The following is a 24,430-nucleotide window of genomic DNA, read 5'->3' on the forward strand; positions in this document are numbered from 1 at the left end:
CACACTGATTTCTGTTAAAGTGTATTATTGGTAAAACCTATTAATAAAATGGGAACACATTTGCAATACTACTATTGCAGTTCTAGCATTTGCAAAGAAGAGTGCCTTAATCACTAAGAGTACAAAGCATACTCATTGGCAAGAAGGAACACCACTTAAAGCAGAAATAGATATCATTACATGACAAGACGTAGTCAAGTTGAATACCAATTCTGTGTAAAGCTGCTAACATGGAGTTGTCTGTTAAATGCAAAAAGGGTACAAACTATATATTTCAGTGCATTTAAACTGAGCAGTTAACACACATCTATGCAATGAAAAAAGTTTTTGTTTCATATGAAACAAAAACAAATATGGAATCATTTATGGATGCATGCAAAAATAAAGCAGAACACAAGCAACATATTCACAATTCAATTCAAAGAGTGCAATACAAACAAGAAGTCATTCAGAAACACAATGTGATGAAACCAGATTCTGTGTCATGTCATGTTAGATGGTTTTTAGGTTTAGACATGTAGAAAAGTACAAAAATTTCCAGTTGATAATGGCCACATGGCTGAAATTGCGATATTCAATTTTACAAATAAATAATTTTACAATCAAAATATGACCATGATGTCACTGAAAATATTTTACATGGCTGCGAACACAGGCAACAAGAAGTTGATCTTAATTTTTGATTTGCAAGGTCACAAAAACTTTTTGGTTTCTGGACACACACTTTGGTACTAGACTCCATGCCTAATGTATAAATGAAAAATATTGTGATCTAAATTGAGTGTTTCAAATTAAAAATTCAGATTTTTGTACCATATTTTCTCTTATTCGAAGTTCACTGCCAGGCCACTAGGAGAGCTGCTGCCATTCTCTGCTTCCATACTGTAACATAGACAGTGCACTGCTTATATTTTGGTGTACTGTGATCCTGCTCCTTGAGTTCACACCTAGAAGAGACACCATAAATGCAGTGGCCTACTGTCAGAGCTTTCACTGACTACGTTATTCTGTTCAAAACAAATGGTAGGGATTGTTGTCTATCAAAATTCTTTAAGTTTGAATGATGCCTATGTAGAAAAACAGCTAAGATACCAAAATATGTTGTAAAATAAGTTTTCTGTCATTATCTTGAATCAAAGTAAATGCAAAAAAGGTTCTTTACTTTTAGAAAGAGTTTTGTACAGTAGAGTTCTATTGATCTTTGTTGTGTGCTTGGTTTTGTTTAAAGTAGATGTGAACTAGATGTTTGCAGCCATTATCTTGAGATGTCACATATCCAGAGTGAGCTCATTACTGTCTGGGTCCATGTGTAGCATAGATGAAACAATATATAAAGACTCATCAGTTTCTGTAATAAGTGTTGTTGCAGTTTCACAGCATGATGTTTCAAATGTACTTGTTATTTGAGTAAAAACAAAGGTTTTAGGTCAACATCCATATATTGAAATAGCTGTATATAATAGTAGTATGATACACATTCAGGTGCAGGATACTTGAAATATGGCACTCTATTTATATAACATCACACATAAATAGAAGAGTTTCTTATTTAAAATTATGTAATGTCAAACAAAACATATATTAGCTGTTTCATACAATATAGTATAATATTTTATTCTCTTCATTTTCTTGATATTTTGTAAACAAAGGATGTCTTAAAAACTATATTTTGGAATAAAACAGAAATTATGGCTCTTAAGACTAACATTTGAATAAAAAATATTTTTATTTTGAGGTTTGCAGACATATAATACTCTCCACAAATGAGACTTAAGTACTTGTGTAACTTGACATGAAAATTTAGTTATTTTTCCATTATTAGACATTTAAAATGAGATCATTCACTTTTACATCAGTTCTTAGTTTTTAATTTTTCTCTCTTAATATACAGCACTGTTCATTCATCCAATTTATTGGATGATTTGGAATGTATTAAATATATAGCCATATAAGCAGAAATAATGTCTAAAACATTATTATGACTTGTGTTGGCCTGTGTCCTCTCTTCTATCATTAGTGAAGAATGAAGACATGATTAAAAAGTTTTCTTTATAAACAACCATGTCATTTACACATTCCTTTAAAATATATCGACAATTTATGAAAAGAGTATTATGAAGACTATCTAATAAAATAATGACTAAAACTTAAAATACAGTCAACAGTGAAAGTTATAACTGAGTACTGAAGTTTTTTGTAGGGCTGAGATCAATAAAAACAATGGAAAAAGTAACAAAACTTATGTCAGATCTCAAGAAGAGAAGCTAAAAATAAATATTAATGATTTTGCAAATAGAAGTGGAGCATTTACTTGCCAACTGCCAAAATATCTTCTCAGCACTGGGAAGCATAGTAATTCAAAAATACAGGATTCTCTTGCTTTCTTTATTTTTTAAAGTAACCATAGTTCTAACAACTTTTCTCAGTATTGTACCCTTCGACCCTGGACCAGTTGTTCATGGTAAGTAGATATCCACCTCTTGTCACAAATGTTTTCAGAAGAGGGGGTTTATTATTGAGGCTATAAGCGTATGAATGGTAAGAAGAAAATAATTTCATGTAGCTTACACGATGAAAGAGAACACAGAAGATATTCTTGACAATTCAAACAGTACTGTAAAACAGATTACATTCAATGTTATGTGAAGGTAACATAGCACTGCTGGAAAGAAGCCACAGAGTAGTCACAGTGATTATAATTAAACCTGAACATGTTTTCTAAAATAAGCAAAGAATAAATAAAAATGAGTACAATCCTCAAAATGAAATACACATGCAAGGGACATGGAGAAATGGGCAAATATTGAGGAAAAGAACAATAAACTTGCAAAAATACACCCTCATAATCACACCTGAGTTGTCATTTTCAGATCTGTATTCAGAATGTTTCCTTACAGATCCATACTTTACTTATGTATTGTTATAATGATCATCTCTTTCATGCATTTATCTTGCACTTGTCAGTTAATTGCTCTCCTACAATGCTCATCCTCTGGATATTATCTACATCATTCATCTGTTGCAAACTACCTCTTTGTGTCTCTGAATTGGTAATGTGTTATATATTTACTTTTGTAACTAAGTTTGATCCTATGTTATGCCTCAGGTAATTCTTTTTTGAGTCAAGAGTGAATGTGATTAAACTGCATATTTCTGTGCTTCGTATTTATCCATAACTGTCGAGAAAAATTTCCTTCTTTATGAAATTTCAAAAAGGAAAGTTAATTTCCTCAAAATGTAATTAGTCATATAACAACTTACATTTTGATTAAGTAAAACCATTTAAACTACTTTTAGGTAGTGTGAAACTTCATACAAAGTATGCCATCATGCAGTCACTTTGGGCTACTTGAGATACATTTTTACATAATATGAAATCAATTTATTGTATTTTTGGTCTGATATTGAGCATATATTGATTATTTTCATTCGTATTTAATTATTCTTTCTATTTCCCAAGTTACATTACTGATCTTTTAATAACCTGAAAATAAATTCATTTTTGGAACTAATTTCTGATATTGATTGTGTTTGTTCCTATTATTATGTGTGTATTCACATAACCACAAAGCCCATATTCTTAAGTTAAATATTATTTACAAGCAGCAATGTATACATAAGCTGATACTCAATGGCTTACGTCAAATTATGGAAAACAACAGTATCACTGCAAAATTATTGTTCCCCTCTCTACCTCTAAAAGAACAAAACTGTGTACAATATTATTTACTGAACTTCAATACAAGCATAAAAATACTGTTGGCACTTAACACACTTGAAGAAGAATGTTCTCTCTTCACTTGCAGTTATTCCAAAATTATTTTCAGGTTAGAGTAGTTTACTTAGGAATTTAACATACATAACACAGTCTCTATTACTTTTGCTCTCAGTAAAAGTATCAAACGCAGTGTAATTTATTTGTTCTGCAGCAGACAAGTGCTCAATGCATGAATAGGATTTCGTAATTGAGATGAAATCTTTTTATTCTGTAGCAAGTATACAGTACTTTGGTGAGATTATAAGGGTGTGCAAATAGGGGCTCTAACCAAGATTCCTGCTTTTCAAGAGCAGTTTACTACTAGCTGCACCCTCTGAGAGAGACACCTTGCAGACTTACTCAAGGCGTCAACTTGCTGCAAGTTCTCTCCAAGGAAGGTCGCTGTAGAGTTTGGAATGTGCAGAGAAGAACTGGTATTAGTTTGAAACTTAAGAGTCAGTCCATGAGGCAAGCTTGAATGGTGTGATTGTTAGTTCATTGCAAGCAAAAGAATAGGATCTTGGCTCAGGCCAAGGTCTGACAGGCAGTTAACTTTTAGTGAATGTTCAAGCACATTATTGTCATCAATATTCTCTTTTTCTGTTGAGACTCGCATTGTGTGCTGCCACCCCACCTTCCTTCCCACCCCTCCACACTTGCGTACACATTCATGCATACACTTATCAGCAGATCCACCTAGACAGTCACACAACAGGATTTGTACATGTTATTTAAATGGGTAGGAGAACAAGCATCTCCAGAATAAACCACAACTTTTTGAGATTATATGAACAGGGTTGGTGTGGAGTCTAGGACTAGACATAGTTTTGTCAATATTTGATTAAGAATTATGACAGTATCCATCATTTATATTATTAACAGACAATGTTTGCAGCATAACTGTGATACTAATTGTTGTTGGGAAGTAAGTGCTGTACTTTTTTTTAAAGATATGCATCATCACAGAGAATGCATTTGCTATGTTGACCTATGTACTCCACAAGAAATGGTACACCAAAGCTTCATTGCCGATATTGCTACTTGTTGGTAACCGTATTGTGAAAAATGCACCTTAGAGAGCTGGAAATGTATGTCAGTGAAGACATCAAGATATTAATAACAAGATAAATTAAGCTGCAAAAAAGATTTAAGCTTGTTAAGCCATATTTTTATCCTTGCTTAGTTATGGCAGATACATATATGGTACTTGGGTAGTTAACTTACAACCATGAAAGTTATTACCACAGTAAGGTTGTTACTTCCATAACTTATGACTTTGCAGTGGTATAGGGCAATTTTTTATGACATTATGTTACTTGGATGACTGTGTAACCAGAAGTTGTCACACGGAATATTTCTGAGAGGAAGCAAGCTGGCCTCTGAACGTAATGCATCTGATAAATGGGTCACTATGAGTAATATATTAATGTACACATTTGATAAATGTATTGTTATAAATTACATATTCTCACTGAAGACATCAATTCTTGTTTTATGTAACTATTTCCTACTTCAATCATCATTATGGTTTGAGAATAACTTGATTAAGTCAGAACCAGTGATGTGTAACAAAAAGTATAAATTTTAAATTTTTGCTGTTAAGACAATCTTTTAACATCCGTAAATTAGAAATTTAAAGAACACAGTATAAAAACAACAGCCTGGATATAAAAGTGGGTGTTATAATACTACATTTTTTAATACACCTTTAATATAAAACTACAAATAATGATGTGACATAATCAGATGTGATGAAATTTTCCACCCTGAAATTGTGACTTTTTATACTGGTATCTCAAAGGAGAATTTTTCCAGAGGTAAATGCTGGTAGTTTACAGTCAAAATGATATTAAACACAGGCCAATTGAATATATAAAACAAAAAATGTAAGAAAGACATCATAGGAAGGAACTTGTACGCAAAATAATAATATGGGTCTTGTCTTTAAGCACAGACCTGTAAAACTATAAAGACATTTTCAAAACACCAATTGGAAATAAAAATTCTCTGAACATAGCAACAAGACTTTTATATGGTTAGAAGAAACACAATTATTACCATTTAGATATGTACAAAAATATTCATAAAAGCATCCCTTTTACATTATTTCTGTAGTTTTGTCTTAAATTATAATCACAACTATTTTCCTTGTTAATATGCACTACTAATACTGAGGCAATTTCTTTCTTACAAACACAACAAGTGGTATGTAAAAGAAAAAATGTGACAAATGGTTCAAAACATGAATATGACTATTATCAGATTTGTATAACAGTTATTACTAATATGATTAGAAAGGAAATGCAGCTCTTGGTCAGAAATTTGCCGAATGGTACCTTGCATGCAGATCATTAATGGCGGCATAAAAAGCATATACTTAAGAAGTAAAAGACCTTTTTATGCAGCATGATTTTTGCAATCTTATCTACTCATTTCATATAATTCTTTGATCCATCTTCTACAAGTCAAGTATTGCTACATTTTTAAGAAAATAGGGAAACAAAAGGTAATTTCTTCCTATCCTTATTTTATTAATAGTTTGATGATGGATCCTTTGTTAGAAGTAGTTTGCAATTGTGAATGAAGGCAATGTCAACAGTAATCAGGTACTTAATACGCAACCACATATTATTAAGAGCTTTTTATGGATGTGAAGTTAACCATAAGATTCATGTCAGTGATTTATGATATTAGACAAAGCAAAGTTGAGACTGTCTTTGTCTTTAGTTCCTAAAACTGATTTCCATAGTCTAACCATAGTGTCTGTTCTATTTTCAGGATATACATAGTAGGTCATATAAATTAGATACAAAAAGATAATGTAGCTCTCAAAAAGATTCATTACTGCTGTAATTCATTCCTCCAAACATGCTAAAATGGCAGGTAGCCATAATAGGAAGTTTTTGCAGGTATGCCAACAGGGACTTTCATTTTTATTACATTCTGAGAGCCACTGTGTGGATATGACAATATTATTTCTGAGTGTTTCTTAAAAAAAAAATAGTGTTACATTAAAATATGGGTTACATATGTCCAATTCCTTTATAGTATACTTTACTTTATTCTCTTTGGACCTATGTGCAAAATTAAATGAATGTGTTTGTGCAGTAAGCACTGCATTTTAACTACAAATACCAAAATATACTTGGAAACTAACAGTTCTTATACATTTGCCATCAGCTTGAAGTGTATATGTGAGGTAGATTTGTTCTCATCTTGTGCAAAATTTACAAGTCACTACTGTATTTTTGTACCTTCCAGTTTTGACTTCTTTCATAATAATACCAGTGTCATACTTAGAGCTACTTAAGTACATATAAGCTCTCTTATGACTGTAGTTTCACATAATATGCCATCAGCTCAGTTCTGTACCCACCAATACTACAAATCAAAGGTATCCTGTACCTTTCATAACTTTTACATTTGAGAAACACTGTAAGCTGATGTATAATCTGCTGTTTAATATAAGAGTTTCTGGATAGCTTCTCATCAGACTGTGAATTTTAAAAGGAACTAAAAAAGTTAAGCACTCACTTTAGTGGGATGACAATACAATATTACAAGAGATTCATTAAGGTGAAATGATTAGATTTGTGAAAAAAACTGATCGCATACATTGTCTTTAAGAGACAATTAAATTGGCCGAACGTAACACATTACACAGAATTATTAGTTTCAGACATGAGAAGTTTAGCACACTGAGAGATTATTGCATTATCGTGTTAATCTAGTATCCAAATGTACTGCTTGTTTCAGATTTAAAATTAAAGCCTTACATATAAGAAACATGACAGTTTTAAATTGTAGTGCTATTTTTACCAGACATCTGTAGCTGAACGTGGGTATTTCTGGTTGGAGATCAAACAATTCATGATGTAGCCCATCAGTGATGGTGATTTTCATAAAAGTGTTGGCCCTACTGTTCACATCTGCAAAATTTTGTTTCACACTATCAGACATATTATTATTCAAAGTCCATGTGTCGCTGCAATTTATCCATTCCAGGTGAAGCAGCAGTTACATAACATCTGGTAGAGAAAGATGGAAGCATAGCATCTCTCTGTCCTCCTATAAGGAGAATTTCCAAATAGCTTTATCTTGAGTTTTCAGACAGAAATTTTTTTGGTGGAAATATTAACTGTACTATTTGTTCATCAATATTCTATAAGTGTACATAATGATGTGAAATTGGTAATTTTTGTGTAGACTGTCTCATTAATTACATCACTGTGTAACTCAAACATTTCAAGAAGCACAAATGATGATGATTGAACAAACTAAAATTATTCATTTAATTGAAACTTTGTGCATCCTATTTTAAAATATTCCTTTCTTGAACACTCAAAAAAAAAAAAACCATTATCTCAAAATTGCGGCCATAATTTACAACTACTTTATTTCCTGTTATTGTTGTATTTTCCATTGTGTTCAGATCTCTTTCTTTCCTTACTCATATCATTTTGTGCCATTAACCTTCTTTCTCTGTCTTCTCTGCACTGGTAGTTATTTTTTCATTACTCTTCTCATCTTCGTGGCTTGGTATTCTTCTTCCGTTATGTTACTCAAAAAACTACAATCCATTGTACTTATCTAATCTTTTTTCATATATGTTGTTTCCAGTATCATCACTAATCCTTTTCCAACTTCCTTCCTTTCAAACTTATATTTGTATATACAACTTTGCTATGTATCCGTTAACATCCTAACCTTTGTGGAACTCACATTTACTTCAGATGTTGAATATATCTTTGTTTGCACCTTTTCATCATTCTTCACATTGCTTCAAATTTTTATATTTATATCAGTGTCATACACATGAAGGGATAAAGTGATACAAGTATGGAAACATGAATGAAACCTATTAAATAATGAATGAACAATAAAATGATCAAAACGTAAGAATTAATTTGTCATTTAGTGCTCTTGGTACCAGTAAATGTCAGGCAAAGTTTTCACACAATTTTTAAATAAATGCGACTGACCCAGAACTATTTTAATTTCTCTTGTGTCATTGATAGATGCAGATTTTCAAACAGTCCTGGTGAGACCAAATAGTCTGAGACTTAATGACATCAGTACACAATAGAAAAAATGGACAAAATGATAACAAGACTGTTGTGGCTTATAGTGGAATGTGTCTTTTTTATAAAAGTCATTTAGGAATAATATTTACATGCAGACTCAATACATCAAAGCATTTGCAACGAAGTTCCAATACACACTTGCATATTTACACAACATTTTGGAACAATCTTAAAATTTGTAAATGGTGCTCTCTACAATGAGGTTTGTTGATAACATGCAGCCACCAAGTTTAGAAACTCAGCAGTTATTGTAACAACCATAATAGCAATACTGCTCATTAACTGGGTTTCTTAACCCAGAAGATCAGCATACATTTGGCAACATCTGAGAGTAGGTGTTCATTATAAAAAATAAAAATAAAACTACTGGAACTCATCATCAGAACTCAGAAGCGTTGTTTTCTCATTGTAGTTTGCACTGATAGTAGAGACTCGCTGACCACCAGATAGTGAAGTATGTCTGCGTGAATTAGCTAGTCCCATTCCTAATACAGGACCGTAACCATTAACACCATTACCATTTCCACAACCTGCCAAAGAGGGATCATCTGGATCATAACTGCTGACACGAATGCCACGCTGTGAGTCTGAGCCTCCTGGAACACAATGTATCATAGCATCAATATACAACATTACATTCTGAATATTTGAATCAGATACATGTGTTTGAAAGAAATTAGCACACACCATTTCCTGGCTATGTTTTGAGTATAAGAATGTCTCGCCTGCAGATAGAGCAGTGTGCATGAATGAAATCTGTTGCCCAATTTGTTCTACACTGAGACACTCTAAGAATGCAACACAAAATTGCCAGTTTTCACATTACACACTTCAGCTGCAATCTCCTAGCAGTTAACAATGCTGGTGCAAGCTCTGTATGAGAATGAGCTTCTACTACTAACCCTCTCTTAAAAATATGGATACATGAAACACTATTGCTCTTATCTTTTTGTGTTTTCTTTCTGTCACTAATAACAAAATAGCAAAAGAAGTAGAATTAAATGCATTCTTACATGGAAATGATTCTAAACTCACAATACACAGTTCATAAATAGTTTAAAGACAGAACTGACAGAAATTTGCAGTTGATGGATGCATGGTGTAGCATATATTGCAGTCTACTAGTCTTCGACTATGCACATCATCTTTGGTACTTAATTATTTAGTTAACAATATTAGAGAAAGAACAGATTGCTGCACACCATAAATATGACACAGTGAGTTGCAGACAGGCACAATGAAAAGACTGTTACACATTTAGCATTCAGCCGAAATCAGCTGCAGAAAAGAAAACACACACACACATATTTATACAAATGAGTTCAACTCATGCAGGTCAGACCAGAATGCAAATGTCCCTTCGAATGAAAGTAGCAGTCCGGATTGGGTGGAAAAAGGGGGAGGGATAGCAGGGTACGTGTGTGTGTGGGGGGGGGGGGGGGAGGGGGGGGGGAAGGCGGGTGAAGAAGAGCACGGTCTAGCAGAGTGTACAGGAACTACGTGCTAGTCACAGCGTTAGGAGACTGTGGGGCATGGAGGTTGGGAGGGGGAGTGAAAAAGGTGAGGGGCAGGAAAGAAGAAAGACAGCCAGGTGTATTGGTGGAGGGCGACACACAGTGTGGCTGAGAGGACATGAACAGGGAGGTGGGGAAAAAAAGGAGAGGAACAGAGAAAGACAAGCAGATGCATTAGCAGAGGATTACAAATAAACAGTATGGGAGATGAGAAGGAGGAGGAGGCAATAGCGCAGAGGGACAGAAACTGTTGGGTGGACTTTGTGGAGACAGTAGATTACCATAGGTCGATGCCAGGATAATTTTGTGAGTGGAGAATGTGTTGTAAGGATAACTCCCACCTGCGCAGTTCAGAACATCAGATGATAGAGGGGAGCATCTAGATGGCCTAGATTGTGAATCAGCCATTAAAATGAAGCACATCATGTACAGCTGCATGTTGGGCCATGGAGTGGTCTATCAAGGTCTTGGTTACAGTTTGGCGGTGGCTGTTCATCCTGGTAGACATGGATGGTAGTCATACCAATGTATAAAGCTGTGCAATGACTGCAGCAGAGCTGGTATATGTCATGACTATTTCCACAGATGGCTCAGCCTCTGATGGGGTAGGATAAGTCTGTGAAAGGACTGGAAAAAGATAGAAGTAAAAAGACTGGGTGTGAAACACAGAAGGAGCTGGATGGGTGAAGACAGTGACTAACGAAGGTTGAGACCAGGAGTGTTATGGGAATGTAGAATTTATTGTGGGGAAAGTTCTCACCTGTGCAATTCAGGAAAGCTGGTGTTGGTGGGAAGGATCCACATGGCACAGACTGTGAAGCAGTCATTGAAATGAAGGATGTCATGTTTGGCAGAGTGTTCGCAACAGGGTTGTCTGCTTGTTTCTTGGCCACAGTTTGTCGGTTGCCATTCATGCAGATGGATAGCTTGTTGGTCTTCATGCCCACATAGAATGCAGCACAGTGGTTTCAGCTTAGTTTGTAAATCACTTGACTGGTTTCACAGGTAGCCCTGCCTTTGAAGGGATAGGTCATGTCAGTGACCGGACTGGAATAGGTGGTGGTAGGAGGATGTATGGGTCAGGTCTTGCATCTAGGTCTGTTTCAGGGGAATGAGCCATGAGGTAAGGGTTTGGGAGAAGGGATTGTGTAGGGATGGATGAGCATATTGTGTAGGTTCGGTGGACCACAAGAATACACCTGTGGGAGGGGTGTGGAGGATAGTGGGCAGGACATTTCTCATTTCAGGGCAGGACGAGAGGTAACTGGCACCCTGGCAGAGAATGTAATTCAGTGGCCCCAGTCCTGGGTGGTACTGAGTTACGAGGGGAATGCTCCTCTGTGGCCAGATGGGGGGACTTTGGGAGATGGTGGGAGACGACAGATAAGGCACAGGAGGTTTGTTTTTGTACAAGGTTGGGAGGATAAGAAGACTTCAGTGAGACCCTCGACATATTTCGAGAGGGACTGCTCTTCTCTGCAGATGTGACAAACATGAGTGGTCACTCCCTTCTGTACATTCTAGCCACCCCTACCTCTCATCATGCCCTAAAATGAGAAATGTCCTGCCTACTATCCTTCCCACCCCTCCTGCAGTGGTATTCCAGTGGTCCACCAAACCTACACAATATACTCGTCCATCCTTACACAATCCCTTCTCTCAAACCCTTATCTCATGGCTCATACCGCTGTAATATACTTAGACATAAGACCTGTCCCATACATCCTCCCACCACCACCTACTCCAGTCCTGTTTCTAACATCATGTATTGCATCAAAGGCAGGTCTACCTTTGAAACTAGTCCTGTGATCTACAAGCTAAGCTGCAGCCACTGTGCTGCATTCTATGTGGGCCTGACAACCAACAAGCTGTCTGTGTGCATGAATGGCAACCAACAAACTGTGGCCAAGAAACAAGTGGACCACCCTGTTGCTGAATGCGCTGCCAAGCATGAAATCCTTCAGTTCAGTGAGTGCTTCACAGTCTGTGCCATATGGATCCTTCCCACCAAAAACAGCTTTTCTGAATTGTGCAGGTGGGAACTTTCCCTGCAATACATTCTACATTCCCGTAACCATCCTGGCCTCAACCTCCATTAGTCATTGTCCTCACTCATCCAGCTCCTTCCTTGTTCCCATGCGAGCACTACACAGGTGTCATCAGACCATCACACCTAGTCTTTTTACTTCTCTCCTTTTACACTACTTCCCCCCTTCCTTCCCACCTCTCCCCTGCTCCCCATCTAACCTGCAGCACATCACTGTCCGCCATCCCCACCATACTACCTCTCCCTCCTCCCCACCCCAGCCTCCTCCTTAGCCTCATGCAGTCACCACTCCCATTGTGCACTGGTGCTGCTGCTCACAGAGTGAAAAAAAAGGCTCTGAGCATGATGGGACTTAACTACTGAGGTCATCAGTCCCCTAGAACTTAGAACTACTTAAACCTAACTAACCTAAGGACATCACATACATCCATGCCCGAGGCAGGATTTCAACTTGCGACTGTAGCGGTCGCGCGGTTACAGACTGTAGCGCCTAGAACCGCTTAGCTACACCGGGTGGCTGCTCACAGAATGGTTTCAGTTGCCTGAGACTGCAGACGTGTGTGTGTGTGTGTGTGTGTGTGTGTGTGTGTGTGTGTGTGTGTGTCATTTGTTGTTGACGAAGGCTGTAATGGTTTAAAGCCATAGGTAGATCTCGTACAAAGACAAAGAGATAATGTGTATAGTAAACAGAAAAGAGGAGGGAAGAAGATTTGGGACAAAAGTATTTATGTAAACTATGATCTGGGGGTTGGTGAATGTTAGGTACAAGTTGGAGAATTTGAAATGTTGGAGTCTGCAAGGAGTTTCAGAATGAAGAGGTAAAACAAATTCCTGCTGCTCTGCTTCACACAATGGTTAACAATAATATATGAAACAGTATTGGTTTATGACCAACTGTCAACATCAGCAATGACTGATAAGACCACTGTTTGCAAGTTGCAAAAGAGGGAAATACAACTTTTTAAAAAAATTGTCTCCCTTTCAACTATGGCTCACTCAGCTGAATAGTAAGTACTCCTCTTCTGTCTCATGTTATATTAATAATCTGTGTTCTGTGCTTTGTTTTAAATGTGTGTCTTAACACATGCAGCCCCCTCTGAACCATGGACCTTACCGTTGGTGGGGAGACTTGTGTGCCTCAGGGATACAGATAGCCATACCGTAGGTGCAACTACAACGGAGGGGTATCTGTTGAGAGGGCAGACAAACGTGTGGTTCCTGAAGAGGGCAGCAGCTTTTTCAGTATCAATTTTACAATTTGTGCTATATGATAAAACTGGACCAATAAAAAATCAAATCAAATAAGAAAAATCAAATCAAAGTAATTGCAGGGGCAACAGTCTGGATGATTGACTGATATGGCCTTGTAACACTAAACAAAATGGCCTCTCTGTGCTGCTACTGTGAACAACTGAAACTAAGGAGAAACTACAGCTATATTTTTTCCGAGGGCATGCAGCTTTACTGTAGGGTTAAATGATGGTGGCGCCCTCTTGGGTAAAATATTCCAGAGGTAAAATAGTCCCCCATTCGGATCTCTGGACAAGGACTACTCAGGAGAATATGGTTATCAGGAGAAAGAAAATTGGTGTTCTATGGATCGAAGCATGGAATGTCAGATCCCTTAATTGGGCAGGCAGGTTAGAAAATTTAAAAAGGGAAATGGATAGATTAAAGTGAGATATAGTGGGAATTAGTGAAGTTCAGTGGAAGGAGGAACAAGACTTCTGGTCAGGTGAATACAAGGTTATAAATTCAAAATCAAATAGGGGTAATGCAGGAGTAGGTATAATAATGAATAAAGAAAAATAGTAGTGCAGGTAAGCTACTACAAACAGCATAGTGAACGCATTATTGTGGCCAAGATAAACATGGACTCCACGCCTACCACAGTAGTACAAGTCTATATGCCAACTAGCTCCGCAGATGACGAAGAGATTGATGAAATGTATGATCAGATAAAAGAAATTATTCAGATAGTGAAGGGAGACGAAAATTTAATAATCATGGGTGACTGGAATTCAGTAGTAGGAAAAGGAAGATAAGGAAATGTAGTAGGTGAATATGGAATGGGGCTAAGAAATGGAAGAGGAAGCCACCTGGTAGAATTTTGCACAGAGCATAACTTAGTCACAGCTAACATCTGGTTCAAGAATCATAATAGAAGGTTGTATACATGGAAGTGCCTGGAGATGCTTGAAGGTTTCAGATAGATTATATAATGGAAAGACAGAGATTTAGGAACCAGGTTTTAAACTGTAAGACATTTCCAGGGGCAGATGTGGACTCTGACCACAATCGATTGTTTATGAACTGTAGATTAAAACTGAAGAAACTGCAAAAAGGTGGGAATTTAAGGAGATGGGATCTGGATAAACTGACAGAACCAGACGTTGCAGATAGTTTCCGGGAGAGCTTTAGGGAACATTTGAGAGGAATGGGGAAAAGAAATACAGTAGAAGAAGAATGGGTAGCTTTGAGAGATGAAATAGTGAAGGTAGCAGAGGATCAAGTAGGTAAAAAGACGATGGCTAGTAGAAATCCTTGGGTAATAGAAGATATATTGAATTTAATTGATGAAAGAAGAAAAAATAAAAATTCAGTAAATGAAACAGGCAAAAAGGAATACAAATGTCCCAAAAATGAGATTGAGAGGAAGTGCAAAATGGCTACGCAAGGATGGCTAGAGGACAATTGTAAGGATGTAGAGGCATATCTCACTAGGTGTAAGATAGATCTGCCTACACGAAAATTAAAGAGACTTTTGGAGAAAAGAGAAGCACTTGTATGAATATCAAGAGCTCAGATGGAAACCCAGTTCCAAGCAAAGAAGAGAAAGCAGAAAGTGTGCTGCATTACCTAATATCAACAAAAAACCTGTAAAACATGTACATTATAAACAGTGCCTGAAAGAAGTAGGTGTTGATTTTTATATAATATCGAGCTGGAAAAATACCCTGTACCCTTAAATTCAACATCTCTTGTGTTATCCACGGATTCCTACTATGCCCTAGTTGTGTGTGTGAAATCTTATGGGACTTAACTAGAAAGGTCATCAGTCCCTAAGCTTGCACACTACTTAACCTAAGTTATCCTAAGGACAAACACACCCACCGAAGGACTCGAACCTCCGCCGGGACCAGCCACACAGTCCATGACTGCAGCACCTTGGACCGCTTGGCTAATCCGGTGCGGCTATTATGCCCAGTCTTTTTACTTATTTGACCCTCTATTGCCTTCACTGTTTCACCTCTTAAGGCTATATTGATATTAGAGGGAAGTGTGGGCAGTGAAAATCATAGAGGAAGACCAAGAGATGAACACAGTAAGGACATTCAGAAAGATGTAGGTTGCACTAGTTATTCGGAGGTGATGAGGATCGCATAAAATAGTGTGGAGAGCTGCATAAACCAGTCTTTGGACTGAAGACCACAACAACAACAATATCCACTCTGTTGCTGTCAATACTTACAAAAATTAAATTATACAGATTGCATGGTTTTGAAGAATGAATTAATATCTACATTGACAAAAAAGACCAGCCATTAAGTAGTGCTGTTGTATACTGATATAACAAGAAGCAGATTTTCAGATAAATTCGATTCTTTTACAAAAATTAAATAGATGTAACTATGATCCTAAAAAATATAGCCATCAAACTCATACTCTACACAACTAAAAAGGACCAGTTTCAAAATATGAGGTGTCTCTGCCACCCTCACCCTGCCCCAATCCTCATTACATTACTCTGTGCATATTTTTGTATGTTGTTCATTCATTCACACATCATATTCTATAAATCACATCATGATGGAGAACCTTCATGGAAGTGGAATGAGTCAAATTATAAATTGAAAGGTAGCTGCTAGATACTTGTGTAAAATGTATTAACAACAAATTTTGTCTAATGCTAATATAGTCACACTGATAACTATGAGATTTACATCACTTATAATATTTAGGAGAAAGAACAGTCACCTTGCAAAAAGTTACTGGTTCTTCTCCTGTACTATGTAGCTGCTGTTTTTATCTCACATTTCAAACAAAGCATTTGCTTTGCATGGACCACTATCAGCTGTTTATGTACCTACAACACCAAATCTCTTTAATACAAACATTAGAGGGAATTGACATTCATGACTGCAAATATTGAGATAAATTGCAGTGAGAGTGACTAACAAGGTGTGTGTTTTTTACATTGTTTTTGAGTATACAAGGATCTTTAACTTCCTGCCTACCAGCAACCTATTATTGATTTTTGCAGAAAATGATCTGGGTCATGGGATCCCAGGTTTGATTCCCATCTGGGTTGGGGATTTTCTCCACCCAGAGACTGGGTGTTCACGTTGTCCTCATCATTTCATCATCATTTGTGAAAGTGGTGAGACTGGACTATATAAAGATTGGGAATATGTATGGGTGCTGGTAACCATGCAGTTTAGCACCACACAATTCAAATATCATCATCATCATATTTTTCTCTCAAGTAGATTCACCTACACAGTTTTGTCACTGCTGTCATCACATTTTCAATTTTTTCATAATAAATGATTAGAGACAGGCTTAATTTGTCTTCTCCTGATAGTTGTGAGGTTGAGCACACATAAAAAGAGGCACACTTATGTTTGTGTACCATATATATTAAAAAAAGTTATTGACAAAATACATTGGTGATGGGTAGCTTAACAACCTGTCCTATCTGAGTGACATTTGCACGTACTTTGGCCACGGTGTGGCAGTACTGTGTCATCAACAGAGGGCATCTTGTGTGTGTGTGTGTGTGTGTGTGTGTGTGTGTGTGTGTGTGTGTGTGTGGGTGGGTGGGCTTGAGTGAGAAAGAGAGAGAGAGAGAGAGAGAGAGAGAGAGAGAGAGAGAGAGAGATATTCTCAACTTTGCAGAAAATGTATTCTTATTTATTTCTAGATACAAAAATAGTTGTGGTACTTTTGCTGTTTCATACAGTTAGTTCATTTGTCAGTGCAAACAGGTTTTACAGAAACTGTCATAACTAAATTATTCTTTTTACCTTTTCCTATGTTTCTCCATGAGTGGCCTTTGTCATAGTCCACTGATAATGTTTACACTTTTTCAGAGGTGAACCTTCAAGGGTGAGGAACAAGTGAAGGCAGAAGTTATCAGAGAGAAATAGATACCCAAAACTATACTCATAATGTGGATCCTTAGGTTATATGGTCCTGTATTTCCCATAAATAAAGTATCACAATTTATACTAGTCTTTAGTCAGTTTCAAACTGGCACTTCATCTCCCTGCACTATTCAAACAGTTGTTGGTGAGCAGATAATTTACAGCTGATATAAATGTTCAGTATGACATTAAGAATCAGGTGCAGGGGCCTAACTAGGATTTGAGATTTTCTCTCTGCACTAGAATGTGTGCTGATGTGAAACTTCCTGGTGGATTAAAACTGTGTGCAGTACTGAAATTTGAACTTGGGACCTTTGCCTTTCACAACAAAGTGCTCTACCAACTGATCTACCCAAAAGTTCGACTCACAACCCATCCTCATAGCTTTAATCCTGCCTTATCTCCTACTTTCCAAATTTTTACAGAAGTTCTCTGTTGAAACTTGTGGGACTAACAGTCCTGGAAAAAAGGATATTGTGGACACGTGGCTTAGCCACAAGCTGGGGAGGGGCGTGAAAGTCTCATTCTAGAAACATCTCCCCAGACTGCGGGTAAGCCATGTCTCTATAATACCCTATCTTCATGCAGGGCTAGTCTTGCAAGTTTTGCAGGAGCAAAGTAGTTTGGAAGGTAGGAGACAAGGTAATGGTGAGCTGTGAGGATGGGTTGTGCATCTTGCTTTGCTAGCTCAGTTGGTAGAGCACTTGCCCATGAAAGACAAAGGTCCCAAGTTTGAGTCTTGGTCAAGCACACAGTTTTAATCTGCCAGGGCGATTCAACTCTAAGATGGTCCACACCTTACATCCAGCAATGAGAAAGATGAAACAACGAGCCAGATTACCAAGGTAACAACAGGTAGCTTTGTTGAAAATGAATGGATAATCACAAGGAATAGGAGTGAGCTCCAGTACATTACTGTCATGGATACACACATGACCGACTGATTTAGATAAAGTTGCTGTGTAAGGGAGGGGAGGGGGAGGGGGGGAGGGAGGGAGTGGGAGGGGGGGGGAATTCAGCATTTTGCATCTCTGTAATGTCATCAGAATAAGATTTTGTACAGTGAAAAACAGGATGGGCAAGATAAGTGATATCAGTCAGTTTGTCACATTATGGACAATTGACACGTGGGACACATGCATACTATGGATTTTCCACATGTGTATGAATGGGGTACAATGATTACTTTCATTTATAGAAATCTGATAGTACCAGAGTAACTGCTATTATCAGTATGTTAATGACAGGGATCACCGTCACCTACCTACAACATTGGATAGAAGGGCCACAGCAAAGAAAATCACTGATTAATCCACCACTGAATAACAACAACAACAACAACAACAGCAAGTGGCCATACCATCCAAATACACCTCCATGCTATGAGGTATGGAAACCACTGCCCCACATCTCTCTGCCCAAAGCAAGTCACAGGATGCAGAGATTAGAATGAGTGTAGGAATCTTGTCATTGTGTGCTCCAAAAGGTTTGCTCTGACTCATTACTCCTGATGTATGCAAGGAACAACTATACTGAAAACCACAGGAGGTGATGCATCCAGCTTATCAACAGAAGACAGGCAGGTAGAGATATTCTTATGAGGGGGATGTTTACGTGGGACAAATGAGGCTCCTGTTGAATCATGGTAGCATTTTATTTATGTAATTTTTTGTTTACAGCATTGTGTGGGTGGCCTATATCTTCAGCAAGTCATTTCAGTACATTATTGCTCCTTAATTATGTCAGAATGATTTGAGCATAACACCATGTTGCTTTGGTTGGGTCCCAGAGAATTTCACAAGGAAACATCAAACTTTTTCTATTGACTTTTCGTTCATGACAGCACTCATGCATAAAACATTCTCAGACTTCTTGCTGTATCTCAGGATAAAACCACAAGCTTTCAATGCTGTCTACCATCATCATCATCATCATCATCATCATCATCATCAGGAGCAATTGACTCTCAAAATTGCTGGTTTGGTGGCCTTACATAGACCAAAAATGACTTCTGAAGGGTTAGCAGTTACATCATGCTGTTGCAGATGGTGTCAACATCTGTGCTTGTGATGCCACTGTCCTGCCATAGTGTAATCATTGTGACAAATATCTCTGGCTCTTCTTTGCATCTAGAGCTCACTTCCACACACTACCAAGATTATATTTGCTGTCACAGTTGAAGGTTTTCTCACACATTCGTATATTTACATTCTCTTTAATTATGGAGTACCAGTATGTGGAGCCTGGGATAAAACTTCTGTTTTTTTGAACAGTATTTCAAGTTTGTTTGTGATACTGTGCTCAGCAATTGCACATTTCTACAGTTCTTGATTTTCAATATGCCACTGATGTCCTGCAAAGTGATTGGAAACAGTTCAGATGGACTGACCTCCGCACTCATATAGGATGTTGTAAATCCCAAAAATCATGAGGCCGAGACTGTCCTTAACAGGTTGTAGTATGTGCTTTATCTTCCTATGAGGTCAGAAAATACATCTGATACCTGATGTTTCCAGAACTCTCCATATTTTTCTGGATGTAGCACTGCAAAAGGAAAGGAATCCAGTTGGTGGCTCATCATGTCAACGGTCAACATTCACATGGGCTCTCCATTGTCTCCATCAATGGCCAACTTTTTTATGGAACATTTTGAGGACTATGCATTAAATTTGGCTCTCATTTGTCTGTCTTCATTTTGTGGTTATGTTGACAACACGTTTTTGGTCTGGCCACATGGGGTAGAATCTCTTGAGCACTTCTAGGAACATACAAACATCATTGACCCTAACATCCAATTCACTGTCGAGACAGAAAAAGAGGGAAGGCTGCTGTTTTTATATGTTTTGGCACAAGTTGGATGGACACCTCAGCCACTCAGCACACTGATTTATATCTGGGCACTCAGAGTCCTCACCATCCAGTCCAGGAGAGAGCAGCCTTCTAAATACACTGATATATAAAGCAAAAACTGTTTCTGATGAGGACCACTTCCATTCTGAAATTAATCATCTAACGTATGTGTTTCAAAAGAATGGCTATGGGCCACTTGATATCAAATCAGTGTTCTCCAAGAAAAGAAAATGTGAAAATGTTGACCATTGGCATGATGAGCGACTAATTAGATTACTTCCCTTTTGCAGCACTACAGGTAACAAAATAGGGAGAGTCCTGGGAAGATGAGGTATCAGATGCATTTTTCAACCTCCTAAGAAGATAAAACAAATACTACACCCTGTTAAGGACAGTCTTCGCCTCAGGATTCCTGGGAATTACAACATTCCATGTGAGGGCAGAAACAATTACATCGATCAGTCCACCCACACCATTTCCGACTGCTGTGCAGAACATCAACAGCACATTACAAATGGAGAACTGGAGAGATCTGCAGTTGCTAAGCACGGCCTCAAAAACAAGCATAAAATACTGTTTGAAGAAACAAAAGTTTTATCCCAGGTTTCCACATACTGGTACTCTGTAATTAAAGAGCCAATAGAAATAAGAACATGTAAGAAAACCTTCAATGGTGACAGCAGATGTAATCTTAGAGGTGCATGGAAATGAGCTCTTGATGCAGAGAAGAGCCAGAGATATTAATCACAATATTTATGCTATGGAGGGAGCACTACAATAACCAGTGCTGACGTCAACACCATCTGCAACAGCATGCTGTAACTACCAACCCATCAGAAGCTGTCTTTGGGCTATATAAGGCCATCACAGCAGCAGTTGATCATGACGAAGACAGTGGTGGAAATTGTTGAAAGCTCGAGGTTTTACCTTGGATTGACACAGCAAGAAGTCCAGAAATGTTTCATACAACTTTTCTTTGATCACATTTGTTTGAATCCCTCTCTTCCATCAAGAGGAATATTGTTGTATTATTATGAACGCTTCACAATACCCACATGCCAAGGTGTAAGTCGTAGATATGCAGGAGCTGCACATTTAAGTGAAGTGCCTTATGTAGATAGTAATTAGCTCTGCACAAACATCTGCCTAGAGGAGTTACAGATTATGATGCAAGTTACTGTCAATCCACAGCAGTGTAAGCCCACCCACAGCAGTGTAAGCCCACCCCTGCAAGTCAAAGCATTGTCTTCTAACATCTTTTAAATATTTAAATACTTTGTTGTGTTCACAGAGAGTTCGAGAAAATGAGGAAGTTATATTAAATCTTAGTGATCACTGTGAATCAGCTTGGCTAGCAAAACGCATATTTCATAACTTTGAAGACAGTTATAAATGGAAACGTGGAGTATATTAAGAAGAAATCTTTATAACTAGACAGGAGAAACATTTTCCCCTTAGACCTTATGTAAATTATATCTAAGTTAGTTCCCTCTACTTTCAAAGCAGACTGATCCAACTTCCCTGTTTTTGCATTTGAAAATATTATAAACTCATAAACACATGTTCCATTTTGACTGACTATTAAAATCAACTCACTGTACTTCATTCATCCTGTTAATGTATTCATTAATAAGCAGAAATTTACATACAAACATACCTGTGGTTTAGAAGTCTGCAGTGTTAAATGTAACAGTAGCATGAACAATAACTTCTGTAAGAACGATATTTTCATCCATCTAAAAGATAAAAAGAGTTCTAATGTTTGCACAGGATCTGGTCTTCTGCTCATAGGGAATGCTGTCCTCCTTCATTTGGAATATTGTTAGTATTCAATGAAGATACATGTACATCCAAAACCACTCAACAAGAAAAAGAAATGAATTTTGCTTGTGAGTAACCTGCTGAAACAAAATTAAAGGACTGACTGGAGCATCAGAGTCTGAAACAAAGTATCATCAGCGAGTGATACACATTGCTTGCCAAAAAAGTGAAGTACCCAGAAGACATGGCTGGATGTCAGTGTATCTTTTCACTCATATACACTATCAGCAGGCATGTAAGTGATTAAAATTACAATTCTCTGTGACAGGTAACAGCCACTTGAGTTCATTGGTGTTGTTCATGTTTAGTGTTACCAGGGTAAGGGGATGCAAACTGTGTCAGATGTCAAGTGATCACTGTGGTCGTCACGGAGAGGATGTATACTCATTTGAGATACTTTTATCAGCACTTGACAAAAATTGAAAGGAGCCTTAGCGCGGATCTTCACTTTATCAGCTGACTGAATCATGCAATATCCACATCTGTGAGGCATTTGGATATGGACTGCATCAAAATGTTGGGGCAAACAATCTTTCACAAGGGATGATCATCTTGTTCTATACCTAGCACATAATAACCCGTTCACATCTGCACCTGCAGTCTGAGAACAAGTAATGGATTCCCTTCATCACTGATCATAGACTAACAACTGCTGGATTAGGGAATTACCATCTCATAGATAGACTACCCATTAACACCACAACACAAACAGCCGCATTTGGAGTGGTGCCATGATTGGAAAGCATAGACTGCTGGTGAACGGCATTGTGCTGTGTTCAGTGATGAATTGTGGTTCTGTACTGCCCAGGATGGCTGTTACCTAGGGAGAAGTCCAATTCCTCCAAGGTTTTGGGAATGCACAAAGGTGTTACGCCTGGCATCATGGTGTGGCAAGCCACTGACTATGACTTCACAGGGTGGTAGTTATTGAGGAAAATCTGATGGAACAGTGGTATGCCGTGGACACCCTGTGTCCTTGTGTGATAATTCTTATGCGACAGTATCGAGGTGCCATTTTTAACAGGACAATGCTCACCCACACATGGTATATGTGTATATGAACTATTTGTGTCATGTTAGGTACCTTCACGGCCAGAAATATCCACATATATGTCTCCAACAGAATGTGTGGAACCAGCTCTGATGTCAACTTCATCACACAGTCAGTTACAACAGTTACGGACGAGCAGCTTGACTCACAAGAGGATACAACAGTTTATTACACCCTTCCCAATGTAATCAGTGCATATGTACAGGCCTAAGAGCATGAAATGTCAAGACTGATAAATGGATTCCTACTGCCAAGTTATTTGTAAATTGGACTCAGTATTGTAGACACTGAAATAACCTACAAAGTTTCACTTTTTTTCTCTTCCCCTTGTGGGTACTTCACTTTTTTTGTCAGGCAGTGTGCACTGTCAAGCAATAACTTTTTATAATGTATTAGAAATTTGTTTTCTTATTTCAGAATGTCACTCTGGACTACAAAATACTTGTCACTTCATTGAGGGTATGACTTCTGTAGGGCATCAAGTAAAATGAGACACATTCCCCTAATAAAACCTTTCATGGTCCATCAGAGCTCCATAAAATTTTTGTTAGCACTCTGACACATTGCATATTATTCCCCTCCCCACCCTTTTATGACTTTTCCAATATCTACTGCATCACTGTAAGATTTGCTCTATGTTCCCCAATTGTACCTACTGCCCAAAACCCAATGCTGGTGGCACATACATAATAAAGCATTATTCAAAATTTGAGAAAATTCATTTGTTGCTTCAGTTAAAATGAAAGTCTTGTTCAGCATTACAATTTACTGTAATTCCCACTGCGAAGCTCCCGTCAGGGAGAATGGCCAAAGACAAAAAGACACAAAAAGTTGTCTAAGCCAGTGTCATTCAGTGAATGTTATTAAGTATGCATCTCGTGTTGGTTGCATTTTGTGTAATATTTGAGCCCTCTCACTCCCTCCCTCACCAAATAATTTTTATTGTGGTTCAGGTGAGTATACTGCCAAGAACTATTACTGTTTTGGTTCATATACTGATAGACAAATGTTGTCAAAGTTAACTGTGTTAAATAAATGTTGTTACTCCTAAGTGGGGTTTATAACATTGGCGATAAGCTGGTCAGTCTTGGTCCACCAAGCTGCAATGGATGCCAGATTTCTTTAGTTTTCACAGAGGTATCATTCAAATGTGGTGCAA

General features: G+C 37.6%; 1 protein-coding gene across 1 annotated transcript in view; it reads right to left on the reverse strand.

The window, feature by feature from the left end:
- Nucleotides 1-1,420: 1,420 nt before the first annotated feature.
- Nucleotides 1,421-24,430, reverse strand: part of LOC126354663 (transmembrane protein 184B) — a 129,144-nt gene continuing 106,134 nt past the window's right edge. The window contains exon 10 of the mRNA XM_050004446.1: nt 1,421-9,437. Within this exon, the coding sequence (XP_049860403.1) occupies nt 9,205-9,437 (233 nt within the window). The 3' untranslated portion in view covers nt 1,421-9,204. The remainder of the gene's footprint in view (nt 9,438-24,430) is intronic.

The sequence above is a fragment of the Schistocerca gregaria genome, chromosome 3 (genome assembly GCF_023897955.1).
Source record: "Schistocerca gregaria isolate iqSchGreg1 chromosome 3, iqSchGreg1.2, whole genome shotgun sequence".
In the NCBI taxonomy this organism is placed as follows: Eukaryota; Metazoa; Arthropoda; class Insecta; order Orthoptera; family Acrididae; genus Schistocerca; species Schistocerca gregaria.